The 21,031-nt window shown below is 47.5% G+C and overlaps 1 protein-coding gene across 6 annotated transcripts in view; it reads left to right on the top strand.

The window, feature by feature from the left end:
• The first annotated feature begins 13,239 nt into the window (after nt 1-13,239).
• Nucleotides 13,240-21,031, top strand: part of CASS4 (Cas scaffold protein family member 4) — a 38,394-nt gene continuing 30,602 nt past the window's right edge. For all 6 annotated transcript variants that reach the window (XM_084774406.1, XM_084774405.1, XM_084774404.1 and 3 more), the window contains exon 1: nt 13,240-13,465. In XM_084774406.1, the coding sequence (XP_084630532.1) occupies nt 13,430-13,465 (36 nt within the window). In that variant the 5' untranslated portion in view covers nt 13,240-13,429. The remainder of the gene's footprint in view (nt 13,466-21,031) is intronic.

The raw sequence follows: 21,031 nt of genomic DNA, 5'->3' as shown, positions 1-21,031 counted from the left end.
TGAAGAATTTATATCTGGTCAGAATAACCTATGCCTTCTATGTTATTTTTTAAAGATGTGATTTCTAAAATAAACTTTTTTATATAACAGTGACATAAAGCCAGTTTGTGTTTTTGAAGATTGCCATGAGCCTTCCCACACTGGAACAGTGAGTCTTAAGCCGTGGTTGTGGGTGTTAGATTTCACAGCTTGGTGCTTCTTCTAGAAGTCCTGGCTGCATTTCCTGCAGGCTCTGAACCCACAGGCCTTGAGTTCCCTTTCTTTGGATCTGTTAAGGAAAACTGCTTTTGCTTTGTATCTTGGTTTTCTTTAGAAAAGTAGTACGGGAGAGTCTTCTGTCTCATTTCCGGCCGCACTTGCTAGCTAGTGACGACGTTAGCTAGTCATTTGTCGTGGGCTGCGTATCCCTTGGGTGCTCAGAGGGCTTCAGTTCCAGCCTCTAAGCAGCCCATGAGCAAATAGAGTTTGTTGTGGAGCACAACGGTATATAGAGGCTGCGGGCCTTTGCTCTCAGGGAGACCTCTGAAAGCAGGGTAAATGTTCCACCCTGAGACCCTTGCAGTTCAAATGTGAGCATCATTTATGGTTAAGCTCTAAATAATGGAGCTAGCAAAAAAGCAGGAGAATTCTAGAAAGAGAAAGAAGAAAAACAGTATTAGCAGAGTGCTGTAGTGGGCTGCCGCACTGATAACGTTACCATTCTTGTCGGGATGAGCAGAGCTAACGCTGGGCTCCATAGAGTGGGAACTTTGATCAATACCCAGAAGACAAAATCAAGAATAAATTAAGTTTTATTTTTGTTCTTAAGTCCCAGAAAGTCAGACTGAGCTTCAAGATGCCCGCTCTCACTCTCCATAAAAAGATGACCAGTACAAAAACCTCCATGTTCTGCGCTAACGTGGAGGTTTACAGGAAGAGCAGGATGGCACAGGGAGGAAGGGCTCTGAGCGCTAGCCTATGTAACAAGCTGTACCTCAAACAGTCCCGGAACTGTTACCACCACCCAAGCCACTGGGAGACCAAGGGCGAAAGTGAAAGCCATCTCCAGTGGGTAAGCAGCCAAGTACCTTGAGACACCAGGCCAAATCTGTGACAGAATGTCTGAAGCCAGTTCTCAGTTCTCCCAGCTAACAGGATCCTGAGCTCACTGGATACGTGAGAATACAAGCCACCATGGTGCCGAGCAGGGAAAACAAGCAGACCTGCAGGGTTAGAATTTAGCCACGCACAACATGTACTTACATAGTGTCTCAAGAGCCAGGATAAAGTGTGTGTAGCTCATCCATTCAGAGTTCCTAACTTGGGGCTCAGGCAAACCAAGCATAGTGGCACATGCCTGCAGTACTAGCTAGCACTCCGAAAGTGGATACAAGATCAGAAGTTCAAGATTACCCTCAGAAGTTGGAGGTCAGACTGTCTCAAAAAGTAAACTGAGGCCAGTGTACTGGTACACTCATGTAATTCCAGCAGCCTGACAGCGGAGGCAGGGAGATTGCTGTGAATTCAAGGCCAGCCTGGGTTCCATAGTGAGTTCCCAGCAGCCAGGACCAGCTATCAAGACTCAACAGCAAGAAACTGAATATTGCAGCTTCCTCCCTTCATGTTTTGGCTGTGGGTTTTCTTCCCTTACTCCTTAGATGCACATTTTTCACGTACCTGAGGCCGCGTTCCCAGGCATCTCAGCCAGGTGATATCCCTTCCACATGACAGTTAACCTGCCTGTGACACTTCGTGCTCTGGTTCCTGTTCTGTCAACAAGCAGCCTTTTCCTGCAGCTCCCCTCACTCCCCAACTCCTATCTCCTGCACTTAGTAGTTCTCTTCCATCTTTTTTTTTTTCTTCTTCTTCTTCCAGTCTTTACTTTGATTCCTTTTCCTCCTCAACCAGAATCTAGAGTGTATGTATACATGTACTTACAGGTAGCAGTGGAGACCAGAGGGCATTGCTTTTCCTAGAATGGGAATTTATGGGCATTTGTGAGCCACTGGACATTGGCACTGGGAGCCAAAGTGAGCATCAATACTCTTGACAATGGAGACATCTCTCCACCCACCCCCCTTTTTTTGGTTTTAGTTTTTGTTGGTGTATGTGTTTATGTTCTTCCACCATGGGTTCCATCTCTCTCTCTCTCTCTCTCTCTCTCTCTCTCTCTCTCTCTCTCTCTCTCTCTCTCTCTGTGTGTGTGTGTGTGTGTGTGTGTGTGTGTGTGTGTCTGTGCGCGCGCACGCGCGCGCGCGCATGCCTGTTTTTGTTTTTTGAGACGGGTGTGCCTGTTAATGTTCTCCTTCCACCATGGGTTCAGAGATAATATTCAGGCCATCAGGCTTGTGCTGCAAATGACCTTCCCTGCCAGGCCATTTCCCCTCCCAATCTCAGACACTTGAAGCAGTACAGTCCTCAAGGTCTTAATCTTCCGTGTACTCTCTGCGTTCAGCTGTCTTCATGGTCGTGGTACTGAGTGCCCAGTGTTGGAATACTACCAAACTCCACAAGCTTCACAGCTGAGAGTTGGTGCAGTAACTGTTGACCACAATCAGTGAACATGAATGCACTGGCCGCCTCAGCCTTGTAAAAGATACTATAAAAATGAAGTGAGCAAAACCACTAACCCCAGAGAAGAAAACTTGAGTCTAAAGTAGTGCTCTCTCATGGCATGTGCCTATAATCACAGCACTCAGGAGGCTGAAGAACTGTTCGTGGCACATCAAGAGCATTAAAAACTTTGCTATAGGATAGGTGTGGCAGTGAACCTGTAATCCCAGCACTTGGAAAGTACAGACAAGAGGATCAGGAGGAAGGGCATCCTCTAGTATATAGCAAATTCAGGCCAGCCTGGCCTATGTGAGACCTTATCTCAAAAAAAAAAAAAAAATACAAGAAAACCCCAAGGTCTCCTCCGTCTGGTTCTCCATAGCTCACTCAGTGTGTCAGCTTCAGACCATCAGGTATTTTGAAAGCACCCAGTTCTCAGACTAGCCCTGCTGTTGCAATACTTAGGCTTCCAACGAGCTGGCCTTAAGATGCAGGCAGATTGTGACAGAGTGGCTAAGACCTTCCATTCACATCCAGAGACAGGTATTCTCAGGTATTCTCCACTCACAACGTCAGGATCAAACCTGGGCTGCGAAGTCAAATGTGTTTACAGATTGCCGACTCAGCCTAGTAGGAGACAGCCCGGCCCATTTCCTGGCCAGATGCCATTTGTTCAGAATCTAGATGAGCTTTGTTTCTTGGTCTAGGCTGAGTTCTCCAGAACATATGGCATCAATCACAGCCTCATAGTTGTCCCACGAACTTGAGATGCCCTTCCGTGTGTGACGCGACCTCCTGCCAGCAGGAAAGACGCTTGACACAGGATCCTTCTCAAACACGTTTTATTGGGAGCGCCCTTGAAGCTGAAGCGAAAGACCCCGAACCCCCCTAGAGCTTGAACTTAAATACCATCTAAAGCGGCCTGTTAACACCTCACAGGTTCAGGCAGAATGCCTAATTAACATATGAATGCAGATAGGTCAACAGCTACACAAGCGTAGTTACAATTAGCATAGTCCCCCTGACGGGAGGGGCAACTGGAGATAGCTCTAGCAAACTGGCAATTGTTTACAGGTAGCAGCACACAGACCAGCACCATTATTGGGTGCGGCTGGCACAATCGTGGCTGGCTCCTTACACGTGTGGGGAAGGACCAGGAGCTTGCTAAGGTGATAGGAACCAACTGTCAACTTGAGTTATTGTGACTTCTTCCTCAACTTCAAATCCTCTCATAATGATTTCACCATGACCTTCAAGTTTGTCCTCTTGGTTTTGGTTTTGGGGACAGTCTTTTAATACTGTGGCTAAGTTTGTTTGGTTTTTTGTTTGTTTGTTTGTTTGTTTGTTGTTGTTGTTTTTGGTTTTTTGAAACAAGGTTTCTCTGTGTAGCCTTGGCTATCCTGGACTAACTTTGTAGACTAGGTTGGCCTTGAATTTACAGTGATCCGCCTGCCTCTGCCTCCCGAGTGCTGGGATTAAAGGCATGTGCCACCACCGCCCGGCTTGTGGCTAAGTTTTTACCCAAGTATGTATCAGACATGGACCATATTCCCCCCTTTACTTACCTCGCAGCCCTTCCTTTCCTCCCCTCCCCCATCCTTTCCTCCCCTCTGTTCATTTAGACAGTTCTACTTCTTCCACCATGTGTGTATAAAGGATTTTATATACCTATATAAAACCTAGGAGCCACAAATGAGAGAAAGCCATTCCTCTTTCTGAGGCTGTCTTCATTCTCAATGCGATTATCTATAGAACCCATTTTCCTGCCAATGACATAACTTCCTTCCTTGTGATGACTGGAGAAAAACTCCTCCCACAGGGCACACACCCCATTTCTTACTCCTCTCACCTACTGGGTGAGGAGGTGGGCTCTGTGACATTATCATGGACAGGGCTGCAATAAACAATGGCACGCAAGCACCTCTGACATGTTGGCTTGGAGAAACCTTGGGTAGATACTCAGGAGTGCCATAGCTGGATCACATGGAAGACCCATTTTTAGTTATGTGAGAAGCATCCATACTAACTCTGCAGTGGCTGGACCAGTTTGCATTCTCTCAGTAGTACATAAGTGTTCCCTTTGACCATACCTCCCATTAGCAGGTGCTCTCATTTGTTTTGATGGCTGCCATCTTGACTGGGATGAGATTGAATCTTGGTGTACTTTAATTCACCTTTCTCTGATGGCTGGCTGGTGGAATTGAACATTTCTTCATGTTTATTGGCCATTTCTGTTTCATCCTTTAAGAACTGTCTGTCCAGGGTTCCATCAAAGAGAACTCTTAAAACTGATAAGGAGCTAGGCGTGGTGGCACAAGCCTTTAATCCCAGCACTCAGTAGGCGGATCTCTGTGAGTTCAAGGTCAGCCTGGTCTACAAAGTGAGTCCAGGTCAGCCAAGGATGCACAGAGAAACCCTATCTCAAAAAAACCAAAGAGAAAAAAAAACCTGAGGTACAACTCTCCACAACTGACAGCTTCTGCACGGGAGTGGGTGGGAAAAGACTCAGTTTCTTTATGGGGCAGGCCACTGGGAGTTTGACTGTGCTTCATTGACAAGATGGATAACAAATTGGACTTGGTTTTACTTTATGTATCCATTTAGGTTTTTTGAGACAGGCTTTCTCTGTGTAGCCTTGGCTGTTTTGGACTCACTTTGTAGAGCAGGCTGGCCTCGAACTTATAGAAACCCACCTGCCTCTGCTTCCTTGAGTGTTGGGATTACAGGTGTGGGCCATTGTCACAAGGGTAAAGGGGCAGACACAGAAGGACTGGGAAGTGAGTGTGATCTGGGTGCATCATGGGAAATCCCCAGAGAATCAATAAGAGTGGTATGTTCTTTAAAAAAAAAAGGGGGGGGGGGCTAGAGAGATGGCTCAGTGGTTAAGAGCACTGGCTGCTCTTCCAGAGGTCCTGAGTTCAATTCCCAGAAACCACATAGTGGCTCACATAGGATCTGATGCCCTCTTCTGGTGTGTATGAAGACAGTGTACTCATATACATAAAATAAATAAATAATCTTTTTTGAAGAAGAGGAAGAAAGAAAGAGAGAAAAAGAAAGAAAGAAAAGAAAAGAAAAGAAAGAAACAACAGTTTGTCCAGTTTGTTGACTTGGGTGGTTTGGTTCCTCTCAAGCACTGGGTTTATAGATAGATGCCATGCTGCCAAGCCCCCTCCTGGATCTTATTCAAGAAATCTCAGGTGTATGCTGAAGTCAACAGTACAGTAAAGCTGTGGACGCCGGTCTGGGAGAGGGGCGTGAGGAAAGACAGATATTGGAGACGGGTTTCTCTTCAGGGAGATGAAGTTAGTTTAAGTTAAGGATGGTTGTATTACATCTCTAAATATGCTTTTAAAATCTGGTTTTTGCACCCTAAAAAAGTGAATTTGGAGCTGGGCATGTGGTGCACGCCTTTAATCCCAGCACTTGGGAGGCAAAGGCAACTCTCTGTGAGTTCAAGGCCAGCCTGGCATACTGAGTCCAGGGCAGCCAGGGCTACACATCTGTCTACCTCTCCCTCCCCAGTGCTGGGATTACAGGTGTGCACCACTGTGCCTGACAAAAAAATGAAAATCTTAAAGGTAAATTTTATATTACCCAAATTATATCTAAATAGAGAGAGAAAGGTGAGCAGGTGAAATGGTGGGTGGTCAGTTGGTTTGAGACAGGGTTTCTCTCTGTAGCCCAGACTGGCCTGAAGTCACTCTGTTTTCCAAGCTGACCTCAAACCATGGCAACTCTGCTTCCGCCTCCTGAGTCTTTGTATTACAGCTGTGAACCACCATATCTGACTTGGTCTTTTTTTTATTCTTAAAAAAAAAAAATTTTTTTTTTTAAAGATCTAGGCCTAGAGAGATGGCTCAGCAGTTACGAGCACTTAGTGTTCTTTCAGAAGTCCCTCGTTTGGTCCCTCAGAACCCACAAGATGGCTCATACCTAGCAGAAACTCGAGTCCCAGGGGGTCTGGCACCCTCTTCTGACCTCCACAGTCATGAGGCTCACATGTACGCATACATGCATGAAGAGAAAACATTTATACATGTGAAACTTTAAATAATATGAATTTTAAAAGTCCACAGGGCCAGTGAGATGGCTCAGTGGATGGAGGCTCTTGCCACCAAGCCTGAGGACCTGAGAGAACCAACTCCTACAAGATGTCCTCTGACATTAAGGCCCTGTGGCAGCAGCTGGGGTACAGGGTAACTTACCAAGTGCGAAGTTGCCTCAGGCAGAGAGGGAGGTGGGAGAGAAGCCATCCCCACGTGGCCTTCAGTGGACAGGCTGGGTATTCGACTCACACCACAGTCTTAGTTAGGGTTTCTGTCGCTGCAACAAAACCCCAAGACCCAAAAGCAAGTGGGGACTGATAGGTATTCTTCCACCAATGAAACAAGCCAATTCAAGCCAAATTAAAGTATAAAGGCAGGGCTGGAGAGATGGCTCAGCAACCACATGGTGGCTCACAACCATCTATAATAAGATCTGGTGCTCTCTTCTGGTGTACAGGTGTACATGCAGGCAGAACACTGTATACATAATTAATAAAATCTTTTTTTTTTAAGTGTAAGGCCAGGCATTATGGTGCACGCCTTTAATCCCAGCACTCGGGAGGCAGAGGCAGGCAGATCCATATGAGTTCAAGGCCAGCCTGGTCTATAAAGTGAGTCCAGCACAGCCAAGGCTAGATAGAGAAACCCTGTATTGAAAAACAAAACAAAACAAAAAATGTGTAAAGACAGGTTTATGGAGTCAGCTCTCAGATGGGTTTACCAGGGCCAGGGAGACAGAGAAGGCTGGGAGGAAGAAAGAAAGAGTGTGAACACAGGGGGCTGGAGAGTTGGCTCAGTGGTTAAGAGCACTGTCTGCTCTTAACAGCACCCGTCTGCTCTTCCAAAGGTCCCGGGTTCAATTCCCAGCACCCACATGGCAGCTCACAACTGTCTGCAACTCCAAGATCTGACACCCTCACACCAATGCACACAAATTTAAAAGTTAAATAAAAATATTTTTTTAAAAAAAGAGTGAGCACAGAGAGGGAGGAAGGGAGGAAAGTGGGAGGGGGGTGTCTGGGTTATATAGTGAAGAGCCTCTAGGGGAGAGGAAGCCCTGCCCCTGGGCTGGACAGTTCAGGGTAGAGGGCAGGGTATGCCAGCCACCGCCTGTCACAGGCAGCGACTGAAGGATGCTGGGAGAACCTGGAGGCCAGGCACACTCTGATATGTTAAGCAGGCACCTCAACTGCTTGTCCTGGGTCTGAATCCCAACAAGGATGAAAGGGTTTATTTGGCTTGCACTTCCACATCGCTGTTCATCACTGAAGGAAGTCAGGACAGGAACTCAACTAGGGCAGGATCTCAGAGGCAGGAACTGAGGCAGCGGCCATGGAGGAGTGCTGCTTACTGGCTTGCTCCCCATGGCTTGCTCAGCCTGCTTTCTTACAGAAACTAGGACCACCACCAGCTCAGGGATGGCGCCACCCACAATGATGGCCCTCCCTCATCAGTCACTAATTAAGAAAATACCCTACAGCCAGATCTTTCTCAGTTAAGGTGCCCTCCATTCAGATAACTCCAGTTTGTGTATCAAGTCGACATAAGACTGTGTCACATACAACACACACAGTAAGTAAATTTATGCCTACTGGGCAACAAAGCCCAGCGTATCTCCCATGCAGATTCATGTGATCTTTTCTATGGACCAAGGGATCAAACCCAGGGTCTTACACAAACTGGGCACACACGCTACTCATGAGCCACATCCCCAGTCCAGTCATGACCAATCCATTCCTGAACGGCTGAAGCAAGATCTCAGATGCATTCCCATATAAATATTAGTACATTTTTATATTAATATATATCAGAAAGTCAGGGTCTCTCAAAAGCACAGTCAGCATCCCTACACCTGAAAATGTAATGTCACATTGTTAGCACGGCCGTCACATTATTAGCACGGCCGTCATGGCCAGCCAGTGTTTGCACTTCCATACATGTGTGTTCTAATAGAAGCTCCACGTGACTCCTTAGTCATGACAGCTATTTGACCGGGTGAATTCAGTACCACCTGCTACCCAGCTTTCCTTGAAAGCACAGTACTTAGCACAGCCCAGCTACTTCCTGAGACTGACATACATGTGCGAGGGAAGAGCTGCCTGCCACATGGCACACGAAGCCTGGAGCTTGGACCCCAGCCCCAGGTGACTGGTAAGCTTAGAGATGGCCCTGTGGGGGCCTAGCCAAACGTAGAGCTCAGGGGCCTCAGGTTCCTCTCTGCTCAACCTGTCAGTGCGTGGTGGTCACGTGGTACCGACGGGTCCACCGACAGGACCCAGCCTGTCAGGGGTATCCTTCCCTTCCTGAGCATGGCTGAGAGCAGGAGAGAGCCATCATCTCGGGATCTCCGAGACAGGTGACCCTGGCAGGGAGGACTGGCTTTGCCACGTGCAAACCCACACTGGGGCCTGGGGTTCGGGTTCACAGGCTGCCCTGCACGCTCCTCTGCGGTCTGGTTTCACAGCTTCTCCAGATGTTAAAAAGAACTCCGCCACAAGAAAGAGAAGGGAGACTGGGGGAGGCCGAAGGAGCAAAACCAAGCGTTCTAGAGCTAGCGGGCACCGCTCTTGTACCACAGAGCTCAAGCACCGACTTTGAGGAGTAAGTCTTATTCTTTGACAGTTTCGTGCATATTTATATAATGTATTTTGATTGCGCTCACACTCACACACACAGAAAATCTTTTTCTTTAATTTTTCTCTTTTTTTCTTTATCTTTTCTTTTCTTTTTCTTATTTATTTATTTATTTATTTATTTATTTATTTATTTATTCTTTTAATGATTTTAGAGAGTTGTGCGCTTGGTACTATCCTGAGTGCTGGGAAAGCCTCCGTTTTCTTCCAGGCTCAGTCTGTTTGGAAAGCTTCCCATGCAGACGGCTTTATAAAGCAGCTTCAGAAGGTATGAGAGAGAGACAGAGAGAGAGAGAGAGAGAGAGAGAGAGAGAGAGAGAGAGAGCCCACGGGCCCTGGTCACTCTCCAGCCAAACACTTGTTTCTGCTCTCTTCCTCCTGTTTCCCTAGTAAGCGACAGCATTTGGGCGTGGGTTTGAGTTTTTGAAGATCTGTGCTTTCTAGCGATGTTACCCACTATCGGGATTTTTCTCAGACCCCTGCATTTTAGGAATATTGACTCTTACTTTCGAAATTAGTATAAGTGACAGGTACCTTTTAGTTGAGCTCTTCCCTATTTAAAATATCCATATAGGGGCTTGGGCTGTGTCAGCTGATGGAGTGCTTGCTTAGCATGCTCAGGGCCCTGGGTTGGATCCCCAGCATCTCTTACACTGGGTGGTACATGCCTGTAATCTCAACACTTGGAAGGTGAAGGCAGGAGAGTCAGAAGTTCAAGGTCATCCTTAGCTATACATATTTTTTAAAAAATGTGAGGCCAGCCTGGGCTATATGAGACTCTACTTCAAAATAAAGCAATGGCCAGGAGTGATGGTACATACCTTTGATCTCAGAACTCTGGAGGCAGAGGTGGGCAGATCTCTAAGTTTAAGGCCAGCCTTGCCTACAAAGTTTGTTCCAGGATAGCCAGGGCTGTTACACAGAGAAATCCTGTCTCAAAAAAAAAAAAAAAAGGAGGGGTGGGCTGGAGAGGTGGCTCAGAGGTTAAGAGCACTGGCTGCTCTTCCAGAAGTCCTGAGTTTAATTCCTAGCAACCACATGGTGATTCACAATCACCTATAATATGATCCAACGCCCTCTACTGGCGTGCAGGCATATATGCAGTCAGAGCACTGCATACATAATAAATAAACAAATCCTTAAAAAAATAAAATAATAAAACAATGGAAGGAAATGTAACTGTTTAAACTATCTAACATTTATGTCAATAAAGACATGGGAGGCTTAAACTGAGGTAAAAACCTGCTAGCTCAGCCAGGTAAAGAGTGAAAGAGCGCTCTATCAAAGGTCCAACTACTTAAAAAAGAAGTCTTTAGCTCCTCCCCTACACCCTTGGCAGGCTCAGCCATGTCACTGTCATGGTTGGGGGCTCCAAGCCAAGTCTATGGTGGAGTAGATCAAGGCCACTCAGCTACCCAGACAGTCAACCAAGCTGATTTTTGACTTTGCCTTGGGTCACAGGGCACAGACCATGAGACCTCCCCCAAGCTACTTGCTTTAAAATAGGCAGGACTTTCCTTTCTTTACCATCCTTGTCTATGGAGGCTTTCAGAGGCACACCCAAGCTGCATCTCTTCAGGACACACCTAACTGCATCTGACAAACATGTCTATTTAGGCTTTGCTATTTTGCTAGCAATTGGGTTTTCTATGTACAATGATCAAACATCCTGCAACAAGGAAGAGACGGAGGGAGGGAAGGAGGGAGGGAGGAGTAAAGAGGTGTGTGGAGAGGCTCACTTCATAAACACTTGGGCCTAAAATCAATGATACCCAAGGCTGAAAAGATGCCTCCGCAGCTGAGAGGCTCAACACCATCTGTAATCGCAGTTAGAGAACCTGACGCCCTCTTCAGGCATCTGTGGACACTGCCTGCACATGGTGCGTTCACATAACTCTGGGCGAAACACCATGCACATTTGAAAACAATGAAATAAGTGAAATGAGAGTCACGTGCTATCAGGGATCTCCAGCCCTGGGAATGACAGTCATGCCTTCTGACTGGTCACTGTGTGCAGAGCGGTGGGCTAAGGCTGTCACCAGAGCCCTGGCCCTTGCGACTCGTGATTCCCCTCTGCATCTGCGGAGTTTCTTATTTAAATGGAGCCTGCACATCCTCCTTCCACTGCAGCCCCTCCCTTTGCAGAACTGGTCTTCCCTGTGAAGCCTTCTGGACATGACTCTTCCTTCCCTGTGGATGCTGACACAAACGTGTGCCTGTCAGCTCCTCCCAATTGTTAAGTCAGAGACTGGCCTAGAACTTCTAGGTAGCCCAGGCTAGCCTTCAAATGACAAAGTTCTCTATCTCAGCACTGTAGATGCTGGGATTGCAGCGTGCCCGGCTCTAAGTCTGTTTATGAATGACCCTGTTTGTTCCTGTCTAGTCATCATCCCTTTGCTGTCACCTGCCATCATCAGCAACGTGATGACTGCTGGTTCATTGAAAACAAGTTCAAACAAGAATAACACGTTGTTAGTTTACTTGTTTTTACTGCATTTATTTACTTACCTGTGGAGGGGTGCACAGGCACAATGGTGAGAAGACAGCTCGAGGGTGTCAGTTCTCTTCTCCCACCGTATGGTTCCAGGAACTCCAACTCGAGTTTTCAGCTTGACAGCAAACAGCTCTACCCATTGAACCATCTTGCCTGTTTAATTTTTTTCTTCTTCTTCTTTTTTTTTTTTTTTTTTTTTTTTTTTTTTTTTTTTGAGGCAGGATCTCACTATGTAGCCCTGGCTGGCCTGGAATTTGCTTTGGAGATCAGGCTGGCCTCAAACTCACAGAGATCATCCTGCCTCTGCCTCCCGAGTGCTGGCATTAAAAATGTATGCCACACATGTGGCTTTTTAGCTGCTGATGTTTTAAAGATAACATTTAAAAAATATGTAGAGCCTTATCTAGAAACTAGCAGTTATTTCAATTGACAAATATGCTTCGCACTCGGATATAGTGACTGGGGTATGTAGGGTGCCCAAAAAAGAAAGTAAGGGTTTGTAATGGAAGGCTGGCCATGGTGGCACGTTTGTTTGTTTGTTTGTTTGTTTGTTTTTGTTGTTGGTGGTGGTGGTAGTGGTACTGCTGGTGGGTTTTTTTGTTTTTGTTTCTTTTTCAAAATGGGTTTCTATATGTACCCTTAGCTGTCCTAGAACTCATTCTGTGGACCAGGCTGGCCTCAAACTCACAGAAATCCTCCTGCCTCTGCCTCCAGAGTACTGGAATCAAAGATGTGTGCTACCACAACCCAGATATGGCACCCAGTTTTAATCCCACAAACTGGGAGGCAAAAAAAAAAAAAATAGGTGGGTCTTTGTGAGTTCAAGGCCAGCAGGGTCTACAGAGCAAATCCCAGACCAGCTAGGAGGAGCTGCTTAGAAGATGGGACCCTTGTGCCAAAATGAAATGAAAGCCCATGCTCATTTTTGCCCTCTGTCACTGAGTGACTCTCTCTGGATATCAGGTCTGCATTGGGGCAACGTTTTAAACTTGTTAAGTCATGAGGACTCCACTGTGTGGGTGCAAGATGGTAAAGACAGCCGAGTATGGGGCTGGGCCCACTGCTCTTTGCAATGCCCAAGGTAAAATAACCACCAAAGATTAGAGTGATGATGTGGGCAAGTCTGGCTTCAGGGCAAGGACCCTGTCCTTAGAGGCACACTGGAGCAGACACTCTGCCTTCTATGGCACGCCACTTACTACTGTTATCCCAGCTGTCATAAAGCAGGGGGTGGGGCAGGAAGGAAGATGTGACCACCAGAGGAGACCCAGCCACTCTGCCTCACCATGGAAATGCCCTTGGCCTGCTGGGTTGAGAATTTTTCCACGCTCCTCAAGGGACGAGACCGCGATGTGATCCTACATTAGGCTGCTCAAAGTAGGAACTTCACCTTGTAAAGCAGAAGGGTGGTTTCCTGCCCGCCCCCCCCCTCCTTCTTCTTTTGTGGTTTCACACAGCAAATGAGTGTCAGCCTCCACTTACAGACGAAGTGAGACGTCAGGCATGGAGGCGTGAGTGTGGCCTGTAGTTCTGGCCCCGCCTCCTTTATCCCTCTTATTACTTGAAGGAATCTTCCCGACTGTGTGCATGTGTTGGCAAACAGTTGCCTAGACTCCGGCTTCTGGGAGCCAGTCAGCAGCATGCAGTGACATTGCATCATTGGGCCCTGGAGCCAGACATATCAGCTACAGAACTCAGAGGAGCCTGCTCACATCGACAGCATGAGAGGCACCGGCGTCAGAGAGGGAGCATCCAAGGTGAGTGACTGATGGGTCTGCTTGCATACGAGGCAACAGTTGACTGAGCTGATCTTTCTCTTTGGGTCTCTAATGAACACAAAGGATGAGTATCAGTAGCAGGCAGGCGGGACAGAGTTTCTCTCTTTGCCACTTGTTGGCTTCGGGATGAAGGAAGATGAGGAGGAGAAATCAGCTGGAGACCTTAGCCCCCACTGTGTGTCTGCTCACCACCCAGCTAACTTTTTATGCAAGATGTAGAATTCTGCCTCTGTCCACCCCATCTCCCCCCCCCCCATCCTGGAGGTGCTCAGTGTGGCCCGAGTGTTCTGATTGCCTTGGGGCAGTCACTTCCCTTGAACAGGGAGAACCTAGACTTTGGCTCTGTTCTTGCTAAGTCCAGTAAGGGTGGCCCATAGGTGGCCTCCATGTTCCCTTTGCTACTTACTGGGAGTTGGAACTCTGGTACAAACCGCAAGTCTGAGCTATGAGCCAAGAAACATTCCTATGTTAGTACGGCACATTGCTACCCCAAGAGGGGTACTGGGACTGAAGACATGGCTCAGTGGGTAGAGTACATGGGGACCTGAATTCAGTACTCGGCACCCATATAAAAAGCCAGGCATGAAGACAAGCACCTGTAACCCCAGATGGTAGGAGGTGATGGAAGGGCCCCTGGGGCTCTCTGGCCAGCGTCGCTGAGACAAGCGACTCTAGCCTCAGAGGCAAAGAAATAAAGTGAGTGGGTGATAAAGGATGTGGAAACATCTACTTCTGGCTGTACACACACACACACACACACACACACACACACACACACACACACACAGTGGGGAGGGTGGCGAGACCACAAGGAAAGTGAAGCTCAAGTTGGGAGTTGAGGCTTTTCTATTCTGTCCTATCCTTTAAAAAAAAAAAAATGTCATAGAAGATAAAGATGAAAGAGAGCTGAAACGATCGCTAAGTGGGGAGACGACTGCTTGCTACAGTTAATCTCACTTGTCATTGTGATAGTAACAAGTGTCAGTCCTGGGCTCCTGGGCCAGTTCCGTGATGACTCCTTGTTTAGATGACTTGTAACTATCTGAGCTGAGAACCTTGCCCTACTGTTTACTCTGACATTTTTTCAAAGCAGCGGGAAATGAGTCGTTTATCAAGGCCCAGCTAGTCTTTCACCCAAAGGCGGCAGTTCCGATCAGTGTCTCCCACTTACAGCTTCTGTTTGCAGATAAATAGATGCAGAGAGGGCTCTGGTTACGACTGTGGTTCAGTTGTTTAAAAGCAAATAGCGAGCCCTGCGCTGCTCTCTCCAGGCCTAGGGATGCAATCCGGTCAGTAGGGTGCTTCGGGTTTGGTCCCCTGCGCCGGAAGCACAAACCTGTAATCCCATCACTTGAAGGGAAGAAGATGGGGAATTCAAGGTCATCCTCTGCTGTGGACCGTCCACTCACGAGACCCTGACTCAAAACAACAGGAAATGTGTCACTCCTGTGCGCCTGAACCTGTGCCCCTACCTACACGCTGATTTTTACAAGCCCATGTGAACTTCAGACGATAGTCATGGTCTCCAAAAACACCCTTTGGCACCTTTTTGGCTGTGATTCATGGGTTTGTTTGTCCAATTCAGACTTTGTTCCAAGGTCACACATCGTACTCTTTTCCAGGTCTTGTTGTTAATCTAGAATAATCCACTTCCTATTTTTCTTTCATAACTTTTTTGGTTCTGTTTTGTTTTGTTTTCTGAACTGTTGAGATGTTTTTAAGGTCTGAAATTTTCATTTTGCTTATGCACCACTCATCCGGTCCCTTTTACAAGTCAGTGTACAGTCCAAGGCATTGATAAAACCAGGCATGAAACCCAGAATCCCAGCTCTCAGCCAGCTAGCTCCCAAGGGGTCAGGACACTACGAACAACCAGCTAGTGCTGGGGAGAAGAGGGGTTAGGCCTGCAGTCTCAGCTCCAGGGAGGGCTGAAGTGGGGGGTGGGGGTGGGGAGCTGCAATTTCAAAGGCAGCTTGAGCCACACAGACCCTGCCTCAAGAAACAAACAAAAAGCCCGATGTTGTTTCTTACTTGGCAGGTCCCATTGTGGTGTTTGTTGCATCGTCTCCTATTTTTGCAACTCTTTAAAAAACAAGTACTCATTCTTAACTCGTAGACAGGTCAAGCAGGTTTGGAGCTATAATCTCAGCTCACCTGAGACAACCCTTTACAGGAAGGTGCTGCCTGAGTGGAGACCCAGCCTTCGGGCCAGAGGAGCCTCCAGCTAACTCTTTCCTTCCTTTCTTGAGCATCTGTGTAGGTGCACGTGAGCACAGGTAGCGCTTTTCTCCCCTCTCCCTCCCTCTCCCTCCCTCCAGGTGTGTGTGTGTGTGTGTGTGTGTGTGTGTGTGTGTGTGTGTGTGTGTGTGTGTGTGTGTCCAGGATCTCACTAGTTAGCCCTAGCTGGCCTCAAACTCTTAGAGATCTATCTGTCTCTAGAGTGGTGGAATTAAAGGCGTGCTCTGCCACACTCAGTGAGCAGTGAGTTCATTTCAGAACTTGTTACTGTCTATAATATAATCAACATTTAATATAATATCATAAAATACATTCAGCATATAGTATAATATAGTCAACACAATGCATTAGAGACCAGATCACATTCATACAATTCATCTAACAGTTTGCTTGGCCTCATTAACTGCTGTCTAGTTGCTTCATTTTTAAAATACATATTATTTATTTTGTTTGTGTGTGCTTGTCTGGAGGGTGGGGGTGAATATCATGGCACATGCGGAATCAAAGGACAACTTGTAGTAATCAGCTCTCTCCTTCCACCATGTGGGTCCCGGGGATTGAACTCGGGTCATAAGGCTTGGTAGCAGGAGCCTTTAACCACTGAGCCATCTCACAAGCCGTCAGTTTCTAAACAGGAGCATGGTGCTGGCGAGGGATATACAAGCAAGTAGTCCTCTTCTTCCGCACATTTGACTTCAGAGCCCATCACTATCACTCAAGGCCACTTATCCACTCAGACCCCAAGTTCAAATTTGTCTGCTGGAGTCAAATGAGCTGTTTGTTACTGCTGCAGCTGTTTCTTTGTTCTATAGGACAAGGTAAACACTTATAATTAGGTGTGATGTTGGCACTAGGAAACCCCGGTGACCTCAGTATGCGCAGATGCAGCAGAGAGAAGCCCTTGTGCTCCTGCCTGAGATGAATCTGTCAGCTCCTTCATTGGCTGGCTGGCCTCCATCTCCACTCGAGTAGTGCTAAAAATGGCTCAGCAGGTAGAAAGTGCTTGCCACCAAGTCTGTGCCCTAAGTTGGATCCCCAGAACTCAAGATAAAAGGGGAGAACTGACTCCTGTGCACTACCCTCTGTCTTCCTCGTGTGAGCTGTGGCGCAAGCCCGCCCTTGCATGCACGCACTCAAGAGCATGCGCAATAAGTGCATAGACAGACAGACAGATGGATGATTAGTTGTTTAAAGAAGTGCTAGAAAAGTTTTCTAAAGGGCAGAAGGAGCTGTGGCTGTGCACGTGGGATGCAGAGGCAGAAGAACCTTGTGTTTGAAACCAGCACCTGCTATAAAAGAAAGCCTGTTTTAAAGTGGGAAGAAGAGGTAAATACGTGACTTATTGGATATGAGCTTTTATTTTGACTTCTTGATTTTGTTTTTCTGGTTTTTCAAGACAAGGTTTCTCTGTGTAGCCTTGGCCGTCCTAGACTCGCTTTGTAGACCAGGCTGGCCTCGAACTCACAGTGATCCTCCTGCCTTTGCCTCCCGAGTGCTGGGATTAAAGAGCCACCACACCCGGCTCTTCTTGATGTTTTTTAAGCTGCCTTATTGTCTGGGTAGCATATGGCACAGACTGTGACCTCAGAACTAGGGAGGAGAAGACAATAGAATCAGGAGTTCAAAGTCAGTGTGGGCTACATGTCTCCCCTATTCCCAAAGACAGATGTGCGCTCATTGGTCCCAGGGGGGCGGTTCTCAACACATCTTTGTCATGTTACTGAAAGCGATGGCTCCTATATTCACCTTGGGAGACATCTAACTTCTGTATGTTGGAATCTATCTCAGAGGCAGCCATCCTTTTCCCTCATCACCCTCAAGAAGACCTGGGTAATGACATAGAATGAAAACAAAGTCTTCAACACCCAGGAGGCTGGTTTAGTGGTGACACGGTGTGACAGACAGCATCAATGCTGGCCGTTAGCTGGGATAAGGTGCTTTCCCAGCCTTTGTCCATGGGGAGCAAGTTCAGGCTCAGTGTGTCTTCCTTGAGGCTGTAAGCAGGGTATTCCACACTCAATGTCCAATGGAGAGAGTGGATTCATGTTCCTGAAGCTGCAAGAGCCACAGGCCCAGCCCAGTACACCCCACCAACTCACTGGCCTCAGTTCTTTCTCTTTTCCCTTCTCTTACCCTGCTTTCTCTCCCTGTAACCTGTCACATGGGTCCTCCCATCAGACCCCACATACAACCTAGATGCCTCTTTGGATCTCTATCTAAAACTCCCCACCCCCACCCCGCTCCATCCCCGCCATGACCCCATACACCCACGTCATTCTCTCTCCGAGATTGTCTTCACACAGCGAGACTGGACATCACCTGGCCCTGCTTGGTTGGCGTGTTTCTCTATGGAAAGGCATTCAGCTCCGGTGGGGATGGAGGGACAAGGACATGCCACACACAGACACTTGACTTGCTTACAGTGCTAAGGGTCCCTCCAGCAGTGTGTGCATGCAGTAGGTATTTGGTCATGTGTGAACAGGCAGTTACAGGGAAGCAGACACAGCCCTTGCAACACAACCCCGCCGCAAAGACAGGAGCAGCACTTCCTAGTTCCTAGTTGGCAGGTATCTGGGAACAGAGGTCACGCTAGGCTCCCAGCTCTCTAGCCCTTCCTGGTCCCAGCTTCACCCTTACCTGACCTGGATTCTTGAGAAGTGGCCCCTCCTCCTGTGGCCACGTGACCATTCCGAGCCCAGTCGTTAGGGGTGAGATCAAGGTCACAAGGATCATCCCTCTGAGGTTACCCACAGGGTCCCTTCATCATCTCATGACCCAGCAAGAAAACACAAGCAAATCTCACATTGTGTAATCTTTCACCCAACGAGGAGGCTTTGGGCTGTAGGAGTCCTAGAGCAAGAAGGCTGAGCTGGTATCGCCGTTCGGTCAAAACAACAGACAGAATAAAATGAATACAACTGCTTCAGGTGGACTGAGGTGACCTGACAGGTATGAGGGACACAAAGAGCCACTGTGGTGATGCAGTGACAGAAAGAACATTCCAGGCAAAGGAAAGAGCATGTGCGAAGGCCCCGTATGGGGAGTGAGTCCCATGAGAGGCCAGGTGCTGAGAGTAAACAAATGAAGGGATTGTCCCAAGAGAAGAGGTGAGGAGGGATGGGGTCAGTGGAGTGACAGAGCCTACTCTGCTGTGTCAGGACTTCACAGTTGCAAAGGAAACTATTCACCTACTTACGGCCGGATGACACCCTCTGACTGATGTTTGGAAACATCACTTGGGGTTGCTAGGCAACAGAAACTGAGCGAGAGAGGGCAGAAGCCTAGACATGAACCAGGGGTTTCACTTCCATTCAGGATAAAACCTTCCTGTGAGAGGAATTCATTTTCTCTGAACCTTGGGGATCAGGGGGACTGTTGTGAGCATGAGCAGAAGACAAGTGGCCCTTCGTTCATTCCATACACACCAAGTGTGGCTTTCCATTCATTTTATACATATACATACTGAGTGCCTACTGTATGGCAGACACGATTCTAAAGGCCACGGAGAAGCTAGTACTCTTTCTCACTATGTATATTTTTATTTAGTTAGTTAGTTTTATTTTATTTTATTTTGGTTTTTCGAGACAGGGTTTCTCTGTTTAGCCTTGGCTGTCTGGATTCGCTTTGTAGACCAGGCTGGCCTCGAACTCACAGCGATCCGCCTGCCTCTGCCTCCCGAGTGCTGGGATTAAAGGCATGTGCCACCACCGCCCAGCCCGGTTATATATTTTTATTTATTCAGGGACAGGTCTCACTAAGTAGCCCTGGCTGACCTGGAACTCACTATGTAGACCAAGCTAGGAGTGAACTAAGAGATCCGCCAGCATTGGCCTCGTGAGTGCTGGGATTGAAGGGTGTGTGCCACCAAACCAGCTCTTTCTCATTATTTCATAGCTAGTTAGTATCATTCATCTATAAAATCTACTGCACACTCTCACTGTCTATTTTCTTGTTTAATGCATAACCTTTATCCTCTGGACATTTTATTTCCTAAAAAAAAAAAAATTTTATTTAAAAAGAAGGAAAAAAAAAACGTCACCACTATTGTGGGCCTTGAAACACAGGCCAGCATCGGAAAGTTCAAAGGAAAGTGACCACAGGACAAAGGAATAGACTGAAATAGGGAAGCGGCTATGGAAATGCACTGCAGTCATTTTGAGCTGCCATGACTCAGGGAGGAAATGACAGAGGCCTACAGGGGAAATCATTCTGAAAAGGAGGAAGGTGGAGGCTGCTAAGAAAGCTGCCTTGGAGGAGGAGGAGAACAGCTCTCCAACGCGAGTTGCAAAAAAAAAAAAGGGGAACTGTATTTTTTAGGAACCATTTCCAAATGTGTATCGTTCATGAAACGTTTACTGAGCCCGGAGAAGCGGAGTGGTCAGTCGAAGCTTAGCTCGGACGGCAGCCTGGGCTCCAAGCGGGGAGCTGTGAGAGCAGGCCTCCCATAGGAGCAGAGCGAGCCCCGAAGCTGCCCTTGGCATGCAGGGAGCATTTCTCTATGGCCTTACAGGTGGTACACATGTCAACCACTATACTCTCTAGTTTTGTTACAACTTTTTTTTTTTTGTGAGGAAGAGCGTGTGCACGTGTATGCTGCAGCCCACACATGTGGAATTCAGAGGACAACTTTCAGGAATCGGTTCTCTCCTTTGACCACATGGGTCCTGAGGATTGAACTCAGGTCATCAGGTTTGATGACAAGTGCCTTTACCCACAGAGCCATCTCACTGGCCCAGAAATTGCATTGGCTGTTTGCACACATGTCGCTGTCAGCCAGCCTGCCTGCCTGTACCACACCACAGAGAGCGAATCACTCCATGGCCTGGGAGACCTTCACTGTTATCTAATTTCAGTTCTGGATGGAAGGCTTGGTGGGCATGGTGACTTATGACTGTCATCCAACACATGTGAGGCTGAGGCAGAGGGATTGCCATCAGGACTAGCACAAGGTTGGGCTGTGTTTCAGTACCAGGCCAGTCAGGGCCACACAGTTAAGACCTTGCCTCAGACAACAATAAGATTCTGAGCTTGGACCAAGAGCCCTGGTATACACAGGACAAATAATAGAAGGGTGTTCAAGTCAGTGAGCAAGATCCAAGCCTGCTGGGAACCCAGCGGTCGGGCTTCGGGGAAGAAAAAGTGCAACTTCTGACGGAGGCTTTGGAATTTTTCTTTGGCCATAGCCTGTTCCTCAAAGAAGGCATTGCCTTGTACACTTGTACAAGTCACTGTACGTGTGTGGTTTTCTCATTTGAGCCACCAGGAAGAAATGACTGCTGGGTGGGTCAGCGCTCACTCCCAGCAGGC

Source organism: Acomys minous (genome assembly GCF_964271855.1).
Source record: "Acomys minous genome assembly, chromosome: 3".
In the NCBI taxonomy this organism is placed as follows: Eukaryota; Metazoa; Chordata; class Mammalia; order Rodentia; family Muridae; genus Acomys; species Acomys minous.
Note: the sequence above shows the minus strand (reverse complement) of the source record. Positions and strands in the feature narration are given on the sequence as shown.